Source organism: Echiichthys vipera (assembly GCF_963691815.1).
Source record: "Echiichthys vipera genome assembly, chromosome: 5".
Taxonomy (NCBI): domain Eukaryota; kingdom Metazoa; phylum Chordata; class Actinopteri; order Perciformes; family Trachinidae; genus Echiichthys; species Echiichthys vipera.
In genome coordinates, this window is record NC_139830.1 from 33,218,318 (window position 1) to 33,230,372 (window position 12,055).

Here is a 12,055-nt window from a genome sequence, read left to right on the forward strand (position 1 = left end):
TCTCATCAATGCATGTATCTAATTCAAGTCCATCTTTGCCACCATAATTATTATCATTGTCATGTTCTGTCACTCTAGCTGTACCCGTTTCTTGCTGTTCTGCGGTATTAACTGCCATAACTTAAGTCATATTCACATTGCTTTAGCTATAACTATAGTCACTGTTACTTTTGTGGTTTCTTGCATCTCTGGAAGTGTATCCATCTGTCTGTCTGTCTGTCTTTGTCTCTCACTGTCCATCTGTCCGTCTTTTCTGCCTTTCTCTCTTCTTTTCTTCCTCCCCAATTGGTGCAGACAGATGTCTGTACTCCATAGAGCTGGGTCTGTCCAACGTTCCTGCCTGTTATAGGGAAGGTTTTCGTTGCCACCGTACTCAATGGGGGAGTTGTTGGGTCTGTGTAAATTAGAAATAAGTCATAGAGTGTGGTAGTGTTGTCACGATACCAAAATTATGACTTCGGTACGATACCTGCCTAAAATATCTCGATACCGATACTGAAACGATACCACGGCAGAAAACTAAAACATCAGCAAAAGTAATGGAATAAAATATTAGATGACAAAATGTGGAACTTAAAATTATTTATTTTTATTCATTACAACACAAAAGTCAAAATAAATATAGAGATTTTTGTCAAAGCTGCAGAACTTTATGCTTATGCTTCAATACTACTAATATTATCATCATTATTTCAGGCTGATAGTTAACTTAGCTGCCAATGTGGTTACAAGCATCTCTGTGTCCAAAAAGACAAGTGTCTTGTGTTGTTTATTTGTCTTGTTTGCTCTCACAGATTATTTAATGACCTGATTTTCCATTTAAAGCTCAGTGTTTGTAGTAGAAAAAAATTAACAGCACATTAACTACAATTCTATTCAGCATAAAAATAATTGTAAATCTGGCAATTCATAAAATAAGATAATACTTTATTCGTCCCACAAAAGGGAAATTTGCAATTTGTATTTTAAGTTGATAAAATTCAAACCTTGTATTATCAGCCTGCAAACTACATTAGTGCAGTAAAGTATAACACAAATGACCCAGACCCGGTGGAGGTCTGTGCTCTTACCATACCATTTTCTAATAATGTAAATTACAATATATCTTGTAAATTTTTGACAATAATGTTCATGCTATGATTATATTACTAGCACCGGTTGACTTAAAATGAGTGTTGTTGTTTATCATACTTGTGAACACCAGCGCATGTTATGGTAAAGTTCATGTCACCAGTGTGAATGTTGCGTTAGCAGACAGAGATATGTGGAACCACATCGGACTGTTAAACAGCTTCTCCCCTGACTGCCTCCTGCAATTCTGATGGGAAAAACAGTTCGCTTGACTTCATCCGGGGGATATTTAACGTTATCTATTGCTAACCTTCAGCTCTTTGAACTCTCGGTGCAAATCGGGGTGTCTGTCCGCGAGATGCTTCGCCAGGTTGGACGTGTTGCCTTCCTTGGTCATCACCGACTTATAGCATCCCTTACATACGGGCCTTGTGGTGTCCATGGGCTTGCCCTCGCTGTCTGCAATGTAAGCGAAATATTTCCATATTTTTGCTCCGTGCGTCTGCTTTTACAACAAGCCTCGGACGGTCGGCAGGAGCACTCGTGAGACTTTCGGCCATGTCTGTCTCGCTCTGCTCTGTGACTGTCTGTCACCGTAAAGCCACGCCCACTCCGTCTGCAGGCAGCGAAGAAGCAGAGAGAAGCTGCACAGACACGCTGTCGCAGAAAATTCAGAAAGTACCGATACTAATAAAACGTGAAAAAGTATCGTTCTTAACGGCTGGGTACCGCGGTACCTTTCTAGTATCGGTATACCGTGCAACACTAGAGTGTGGTCTTTACCTACTCTGTAAAGTGTTGTGAGATACCTTTTGTTATGATTTTGCAATATAAACAAAATTCAATTGAAATGAACGTTTTCTTAAAAACATTGTATTGTGAACTCAGTATCATGTAATCTAAAAACTGGGCACTCACTGAGAGTTTGTTACACCGTTTGTCATTTGTTAGGCCCTAAAGATTATTCAGCAGGAACACAAGCTTGTCCACAGTCTCTGGCTTTAACAGAGACCGGTGGCATTTAACTATGTTGCCACCCATGCTAAATGCCCTTTCAGAAGAAGCTCTTGTGGCCAGGATACAGAGATATTTCTGGGCCAGTCTTGCCACCCTTGGAAAATTAGCTTTGTACAGCCGCCACCAGTTCAGTGGGTCAGTCTCTTCACCAACCTGCAACCTTTTAGTTCCACTTCGATGGCCTTTCTGTCAGCGAGAGCGGCTGTGCCATCGGAGGCCTTTTTGAAAAAAGCTTCTCAGGCTCTGTTTCACCCTCTTGGATTGCTTCTCAACAGCTACTTCAGCGGCTTCAGCACCATCAGCTGCAGCTTCTGTGCTTGTGTGTGGCTCTGTGACCATTGCAGCTTACACCTCCAACAGCAACTAAATTTCTGCTACTGCTCTGGGTCTTCATGAACTCCTGGCGGTCATCAGCTACAGTGGTATGCAAAAGTTTGGGCACCCCTTAGGAAAATCATTACATCCGTTTGTCACTTAGTGAGCTTTTGAAGCAGCAACTTCATTTTAACATATGTTATACCTCATGGAAACAGAAACATCTCAGTAGTGAAACCATTTTTATTGGTCCAACAGAATATTTTTTATGTGCATTTAAACAAAAATAGGCATGTGCATAAATTTGGACACCCCAAAGAAATAATTCCACTAATAATTAGTCGAGCCTCCTTTTGCTGCTAGAACAGCCTGTAGACGCCTTCTATAGCCACAGACAAGTCCCTGAAGTCTGGCAGGTGGTATTTTGGCCCATTCCTCCTTACAAAAGGCCTCCAGTTCAGTCAGGTTTCTTGGCTTCCGTGCGTACACAGCCTGCTTCAAATCAATCCATACATTTTCAATGATATTAAGGTCTGGGATGGCCATTCCAGAAGATTGTACTTGTTCTTCTGCATGAATTCCTTGGTGGGTTTTGAACAGTGCTTAGGATCATTGTCCTGCTGAAAAATCCAACCCCGGAATAGCTTCAACTTTGTGACAGATTCTTGAACATTCTTGTCAAGAATCTGCTGATACTAAGAGGAATTCATGTGGCCCTCAACTTTAACAAGGTTTCCAGTCCCTGTGCTAGCCACACAGCCCCATAACATGATGGACCCTCCGCCAAATTTCACAGTCTGCAATAAGTTCTTCTCATGGAATGCAGTGTGTTTTCTTCGCCATGCATATCTCCTCCTGTTCTGACCAAATAACTCCATCTTAGTCTCATCTGACCACAGTATTTTTTTCCAAAATGCTTCTGGCTTGTCCTGATGTGCTTTAGCATAACCCATGCGACTCTTCTTGTGACGAACACTCGGGAAAGGCTTTTTGCGCATCACCCTTCCAATGAGCTTTTCCTGGTGCAAAGTACGCTGGATTGTGGAACGATGAACAACTACACCATCAGTAGCCAGGTGTTCTTGTAGTTCTCTGGAGGTGGTCTGTGGCTTGTCTGTGACCATTCTAACCATCCTTCGCCTGTGCCTTTCTTGTATTTTTCTTGGCCTTACCACATCTTTCCTTCACAAGGACTGTTCCTGTGGCCTTCCATTTCTACACAACATTTCTGACTGTGTAGACAGACAGTCCAAACCTTCTTGATAATTTCTTGTACCCTTTTCCTAATTCATGATAATGAATTATCTTAGTTTTTAGGTCCGTGGAGAGTTGTTTAGATGCCCCCATGTTGCCACACTTTAAGAAAGAACCTTGGACAAGCACAGCCAGCAATTACCTCTGTTAAATAGCCTTATTCATGATTGGTTCCACCTGTCTTTTTAATTGAAGGTCTCATGAGCTAATCCAAGCAATATTGTGCTGCAACCTGTCAGCTATGAATCTCTACAGGTCTTGAAATGAATGCGATTAAAAGGGTGCCCAAACTTTTGCAAGTACCATTTTTTACATTTTATTTTATCATAATAAAACTATGTAGTGCTTCTCTAAGAATTTTGGTCTGGAAAATACTGAAATGTCTACATCTCTGTAGGAAATCAAATCTTGTTGCTGTGATCTTCTCTTATAAAGTTAGAACAAATTATTATGGAATCTTAGAGGGGTGCCCAAAATTTTGCATACCACTGTATGTATCTTTGAACCGAGGTCGACCAATGAGGCCATATCCAACAAGTCAATTGTTTCTGGGTCAGAGTACTTCTTGTTTAAGTACTCTAGGATGATTCTTTTCATGTCCTTTGTCAGCTCCGATTCATCATCAGCTGCAGCAAGAACAGTGTTCTTGAAAAGATGGAGAACCGGTTTGATGTACAACACACCGACATGCGGTTCTCCAGATAGCACGTCTTTGAATTCAGATTTTCCTGTCTGCTTTCAGTACCTGTTATAGGGCCTTCTCTTGCCCAAGCACCCTCTGGGTCATCATCTGGCGTGACCCCCACCTTGTTGGTGTTTCTATGATGAGCCAATGTAAGGGAGATTGGGCTCTGCCTGGGCTTTCTTCAACGCTTTTCTTGTTTTCCAAGAGTTTGACAGCACTGTCAATTCGGGGGGGGGGGGGTCTTTCACACGTCTTTCACACATCTTCCTGTTGACAAATAAGATATTATTAGTTAATTTAATCTTCATATCTCCACACACACACACACACACACACACACACACACACACAGACACAGACACACACAAACTACTTAATGCTTGTTTAGGACTATTCCTTCATTCATCTTCAACCGCTTGTCCCTATCGGGTCGCGGGGGGGCAGGAGCCGATCCCAGTGGCAACATTAAAAATTAGCATTGGCTCTATACAACTGAACAGAGGCAAAGTCTACATCTCTCATGCAAATGCAACATTACTATGCAGTATTATAGGCAAATATTACATTGTTAGGTTAAGGTATTATAATAACTTCAGCTCTGCATTCAACACCATCATTCCAGAAACCCTCCACCAGAAACTCTCACAGCTCACAGTGCCGGCCTCCACCTCCTCACTGACAGGAGGCAGCAAGTGAGGCTGGGGAGCATCACCTCCAGCACCAGGTCAGAACCGGCACCCTCCAGGGGTGTGTTCTTTCCCTGCTGTTCTTCTCCCTTTACACGGATGACTGCTCCTCAGGGGATCCGTCCTTCAAACTGCTAAAGTTTGCGGACAACACAACAGTAGTTGGCCTCATCAGGGATGGTGAGCTAAACCCACTCAAGACTGTGGAGATGACAGTCGACTTTAGGAGGAACCCACCCACCATACCCCCCCTCACCATCCTCAACAGCACTGTGTCTACTGTGGACTACTTTAAGTCCCTGGGAACCACAATCGCCTGGGATCTCAAGTGGAAGTCCCACATAGACTCAGTCAGGAAAAAGGCCAAGCAGAGGTTGTATTTCTGTGACAGCTGAAGAAGTTCAATCTGCTTCAGGAGCTGCTCATCATCTTTTACACCTCCATCATCTAGTCTGTCCTGCGCACATCAATAACTGTCTGGTTTGGATCGGCCACCAAACAGGACAGGAACAGACTGCATTGGACAATCAGGTCTGTAGAAAAAATCATTGGGGCTGACCTGCCCTCCATTCAGGACCTATACAAGTCCAGACTGAAGAAACTGGCAGGAAGGATCACTGCAGACCCCTCACACACTGCGCACAAACTGTTTGAATTTCTTCCCTCTCGTAGGCGTTACAGAGCTCTGTATGCCAAGACCACCAGCCACAAAAACAGTTTCTTCCCCCAGGCCGTCTCCCTACTCCCCATAATCCCCCTGCCATTGCTTGCCCATTTGCATTAAACATGTATATATATATTTACATCTTTCATCCTGTCTTCTTTGGTAAAGACTTCATTTTTATTTTGTATTTTTCTGAGTCAAATTCCTTGTATGTTTGCACATATATGGCAAATAAAGCTGATTCTGATGTACTGCACAAAATGTTTTAACCTACCGATGGTGAGGTGCAACCTGTGTCTGAAGCATTGCAGCCTGGTCCAATCATTCACAAATGCTGCCTTGACCACGTTAGATCCATCATCAGTAGTGAAAGGCTCCACGGTATGGCTCGACCACATGTCCGTTGTAGTGGCAAAGTATTTCAAGTCACACAGCTCTTTTTCCACCGTGTATCATGGATCAAAAACCCTTACCACAGCTTAGAAGCCGCGTCTCTCTTCCATTTGAAAAGGGAACATGTACTTACACAAGTAAACAGTTATGTCCCATGTAATTTCAATCCATGGCGGGCTCTTCATATTGTAAGGAGTATATTTTGAAAATGACTGTTGGATGGAGGACCGGATCAGTTCCTGTTTTTTCTGTCCTGCATTCTTCCTACTGGAGCTTGGGTTTGGCTGCATTGCCTGGCATTCTTGATATTCAATGGCATGTTTCGTTTTGAGGTGGTAGAACAGATTAGTCTTGTTACCGCTCTTAGCCAGAACTGTTGCCCCACACACTCTACAGAGTACACACCTCATCTAAGAGGCTTTTTTAGTTCATGTATGCATCTGACCAGACTGGGACTGGTGCCCCTATCTTTTGTGAAGATCCAGGTATTTAACCTTTCACAAGGCCGATGATGTCACTGGAACCCTGTCTATGTAAAAGTAGAGAAACCATCGCTAAACAGAGGAGGAGGTCGGACACACCACTTATCTCCAATTTACAATGCTGCCCTTTCATCCCTTCCTAGGAGATTCAGACATCTAACCTCAAAGAACTCCTTTTTAATGCTAATGAACAATCATTTGACTGTGAGCGCTCCCTGGATGTCAGAGCTGACCCTAAACCAAAGATGACCTCAGACACACTTTTTCAGTCACATTCTATCTGCAGTTGTACTCTTTGGGCTGCTACTGTAAGCTAATGAAAAAGAGAAGGGTGGAACATCAACAGCCTGGTGCAACATCTGCGTGAGCTGCTGTTTCCCACAATCTCAAAAGAGTAGTCATTTTGTTGGAGTTATTTCATTGTGAGACTCTGTTGGTGATGTTGTTTGGTGGAATATTTCAACATATTTTGAAATGACTAAGAATGACACTTTATGTGGAGATTGTTTTTACATGTTGTGGTTGTGGACTGTTTTCATGAACCGTTTTCAAGATGGCTACTGACACTAAGATGGCTACTCCCGTAGGCAAGGACATGCTGCGTGCTGCTGATAGCTGCAGCATCGCTAGCAATGCTATGCCCTCTGAGAGCTGTCAGAACAACCAGAAAGACATATCCAAACTCTGGGAGAAGATCAAACAACTTACTGATGAGCTCAAACAAAAAGGACGCCTTCTAACCGAATTCATTTCGACACTGCAGCCACACAGTCGCAAATAATTGGCATCCTGAACGCAGCAGCAGCAGCAGCAGCGGACGCGATTCTGTGGGAACCATCTTCATCCCGCCACCGGCCCTCCTCCACCTCCACTCCCAGCTCACAGACTCTTTTGTCAAAGGTGGTGTGCCGAGGTAGGAGGCAAATATCCAGGACTGTCTCTTCTCCACCTCTCAACCTCTCGAACCGCTTCTCCGTGTTACCATCCATTGTCACCGTTCACCCCGATGATTTCCTCAGGGCCGGGGCTGATGCATGCCCTCTGAGCGCTGAGCTCTCGGCTGGTGTGCCGTCCTCTCCGCCCTTGGTTATGGCGCCTGCCAAGGTGGACACGGTGGGGGTTCTAGTCACGTCTCTGCTTCGGTGACAGTCTCTACTCCTGTTGCTGCTACCGCTGTGAGCCTCTCTGGGAGAGGGGGCTCTTCTGGTACTGTCACATCTCCACCTGGCGGCAGTACTGAACAGCCGGCTGGCTGTTTCACCGTGGGACGGCAGAACATCGATCATCGTGCACTGTGGCATGAATAATCTCAGGTGGAGACAATCAACCAAGCTCTGCGCTGATCATGAGCAGCTTTCTGACCTCATAGGCAGCCTGAGAAGGATCTGTATAATTTCTGGTTTGATTCCATCCCCCAGACGTGGCTCTGATTTTTTTAGCAGGTTATTCAGTATCAATCAGTGGTTATTGGACTTTTGCTCTGCATGTGGGCTTGGTTTCATAAACAACTTTGACACATTCTGGAAAAGGACTGATCTATTCTGGCAAGACAACTTCCACCTAAACATCAAAGGTCTCACTGCACTAGCCTCCCACATTACCACAACCCTCTGTCCAACAGAGTGACGACATAGGTCCACCACCATCTCCACCTCTGTCCCCATCTCCACTTCACAACCTGCACACATCCCAGTCATCACAAACAACAGACCACGACACATCCACTGTCCCATTACACCTCCCTGTCCTTCCATCATAACCTGAAACATATCACCATCAACAAGGTCCCACAGTCAACCAGCCCACATGCAGCCCTCCACATGGCACTTTTTAATGTTAGCTCCCTGTCGAACAAGTCTTTTATCACCAATGACCTGATTTTGAGAACAAACTTTTTTTAATTTTTAGTTTATTTTTAACTGAAACATGGCTGAGCACTGATGCACCAGCTGTTCTCACAGAGGCTTCCCCACCAAATTTGAGTTTTTTATTTTCCAACAGATGTGGTAGGAGAGGTGGTGGGACTGCAACAATCATCATAAAGTCTATAATAACAAAGGACATTTCTTTACCAACTATACATCATTTGAACACCACACCTTTGTTTTTAGCAGTCCTCTGATTATATGTGTGACTATTTATAGACCACCTAAGCACCACCCCTCTTTTATCAGTGAGTTTTCCGAACGTCTGTCGATTTTACACTCAACTTACAACAGGGTTTTAATAACTGGTGATTTTAATATTCACACCGATAATAGTTCAGATCCCACTGCGAGTCAATTTTTAAATATCTTAAACGTCCTGGATTTTAAGCAGCACATCACACAGCCCACTCACAATAGAGGACACACCCTGGACCTGGTCATAACATATGGCCTGTCCACAGGTGTGTCCTCTGTTGTCGACCTGGCTGTGTCTGACCATTATTTTGTGTCTTTTGATATCTCCGATTTTATCCAACAGGAGGCCCCGGTGAGAACGGTGAGGAAGCGCTACCTTACTTCTGAAGTGGCTGCAAATTCTATTGAAATTTTACACAATAGCACTGCTGACATTTTACCTGCACCCAGCGATTTTATTGGTGACAATTTTAACAATAAACTCAGGTCAGACCTATATTAAGTGGCTCCACTTTACACAAAAACAATATCAACCAAACCTATATCACCTTGGATAAAGACTGAAATAAAACAACTTTGTTTAGTAATACAGATATTTAGGAGGGCTGATTTAACTCTGTGGACACTTTTTAGGATAATGTTCATTGATAATGAGACATGTTTCGGTATTCTGACCCAGTATTCTGTGTGTAAGTGGGGGGCGAAAAAAGAATTACACACATATTTTAGTAAGATGAATGCCAGTACATCACCACTACAAACAACTGCCTCAAACACTGTATTTATTGCAAGGTTCTTCTACTAATTTGTGCGTTTGATTGGATCAGACGGACCACATCTGGTCTTGAGAAAGTTGAGAAAACTGCTTTCAGAAGCCTCTAATGCTCAGTTTGATGTTATCTCACTGTTCTATAAAGAAAAGACCCAAAGATGACCATGACATACGCTGGCTTACATTGGCTTCAACTCACAGTCCTCTGACTAAGCTGTGATGAATTTTCAAGTATGCCACTCATGTAGATTACAGTACAGGTATAGTTTGACAACACTGGACAAAGCACCACTTCTTATTCTGGCCGCACTTTATGTTGAATAGTACTATAGCCTATTTTAGCCTGTTATCCAGTCACATTAATGGTGTGCAGGCATCCTTACCAAAATGTACCATACATTCAGTATTAGTGCTGAACAATAAGTTAATAAATGGATTGCCGAGTCCGTTCTCTCAACTTGATCCAATCGTCCTCGCCTACGAGAGTCGCCATCTTTGACTTGACTTTGACTCGGCCTCATTTCCTCTTACCAAAAAAGGGCATGTATGTGACGTCTGGCTGACGAATACCTCCGAGGAGAAGTGAGGGTCGTCACTCAAGAGGCCACGGCCCTAATAATTCATGAACTTTAACCTCCAATAAAATAAAAACTAGCCTGGTACAAAAATGTTCACCCCCCTCAGTGTTGTCATGGCAATATTACGTAAATATACAGACTAGAATGTGTTTTTTTTTGTGCCTGCCTGCCAATTATGCTGTGAAAACAGCCTGTTTAACATGGGGATCAATGAGAAATTGCTCTATGATGAAACCTGCCCCTAGTGGAATGTGAAGAGCTAACTTGTGAGGTTGTGTTGCATTGTGATGCGTATTTTGGACATTATTTTTAGACTAAACATATACGTAGTGTTCAACTTGTTGAATTTGTGTGACTGAATCATAAATTTAAAAAGCCACATGGTAACAGCTCAAAAACAATCTAATTATATGCCAATGTTTTGCATGCGGAAGAGAAACATGATAATTGTTCATCAGTGCATGACAAGTTAGTACAGGGGTTAAACTAATTATTTCTTTCATTTGTATGCTGCCCTCATGTTAAAATGTTTGTTTGTGCCTTTTCAGGATAAATAATCAGGAGACAAAATGGCATCGGACTCTCCGCGCAGACCTAGTCGCTGTGCTGGAGGGGTTCTGGTGCGAGCTCAAGCTGCTACGTAAGGACCAGACATCTGTTTTTATTATTTTATTAGAAATCCCTTAAAATCACAACACTGTATATATGTAGGTACTGTATGTATCTGTATACTATAAATCTATATTTCCCTAGCACCAAGAATAAGGAACAGTCTGCTTGATGAAGATAGATGTTGAGTAATTCAGTGTCATCTTTACAATCATATGGTCTCTCTCTCTCTCTCTCTCTCTCTCTCTCTCTCTCTCTCTCTCTCTCTCTCTCTCTCTCTCTCTCTCTCTCTCTCTCTCTCTCTCTCTCTCTCTCTCTCTCTCTCTCACACACTCTCAACTGCACACTTGCTTAAATTATGCACACAGCCTAGGCACTGTGTTATTCCTTAAAGGAGGTTGCTACTTGTATAACAAATTTTAGTTTAGAGTCAACTTAGGCTCGATGATCTTTGCGGAAACCCAGTTTTAAGTTGCAGTCATTTAAATTTTTCCCCACATAACATTTAGTTTTGTTTTGTAAACTAATGAATGTCCCCTACAAGTAGGGTACATTTTGACATGCTGTTTATCATTAGAGTTGACATGAGTCTTTTTGCTGTAATAGGGAGCAGTCTTACATGGAAAGTGTGGTGACCTTTCTCCAGGATGTGGTCCCCCAGGTAACCGTACTTTTTTTTTTTTCTATCATACTAACCGCTGTTATTAGTTGTATCCCAATTCCCCATCTTGAGTATAATGCTATAATGCTAATATTTTGTTTTGCATAAACCCAAATGTGCTATTTTATGAGTAAGGTACCAGGAACATTAAGTTGATATATATCATAACTATGTACATGAACGGGCCAGTGTATACTGAATGTATTTTTGGCCCATGGTTCCAGGAAAATAAGAATTAAGTTGATTTACCAGAATTACTTTGTAGATTAATTTTGATTATAGAATGTGGAGATCATGGCCCAACGCAAGGAGGGAGTAATTAAACCTTAGCAAAGCATGTGCCTTAAGGATGGAGCCTTAGGGGGATATAGGTTTTAGGTTTGTGCTCAAACACACGTACACATAAATGTATCTGTGTTTGAGCATGAATGGTTGTTTAAGTGTGGTTTGTTTTCATGTTTTGCCCTGCCAATTTGTGTTGGGTTTTATTGACTGTAGCTGGAGGAGCATTACCAAGAACATCAATTAGATTATTACTTCTACTTCATGTTGGCCAAAACCTCCCGAATACAATTGCCCCAAATTTCTCCTGAGCAAGGATATAACAAACTTAGAAATACTATCTGCTATAAAGAACTGTCCCCTCAAAAAAAGGGAAAGCACATGCAGGTAAGCAGGCAGGCTGGATAGCAGGAAGCTATAGCAAAAGAGCACAGCAGCAATTAAAAACGATTCACAATGACCT

General features: G+C 42.6%; 1 protein-coding gene across 2 annotated transcripts in view; it reads left to right on the top strand.

Annotated features, from left to right (window-relative positions):
• Positions 1-12,055, top strand: part of bcas3 (BCAS3 microtubule associated cell migration factor) — a 555,891-nt gene that overhangs the window by 9,019 nt on the left and 534,817 nt on the right. For both annotated transcript variants that reach the window (XM_083914409.1, XM_083914410.1), the window contains exons 2-3: positions 10,589-10,680; positions 11,256-11,310. In XM_083914409.1, the coding sequence (XP_083770535.1) occupies positions 10,610-10,680; positions 11,256-11,310 (126 nt within the window). In that variant the 5' untranslated portion in view covers positions 10,589-10,609. The remainder of the gene's footprint in view (positions 1-10,588; positions 10,681-11,255; positions 11,311-12,055) is intronic.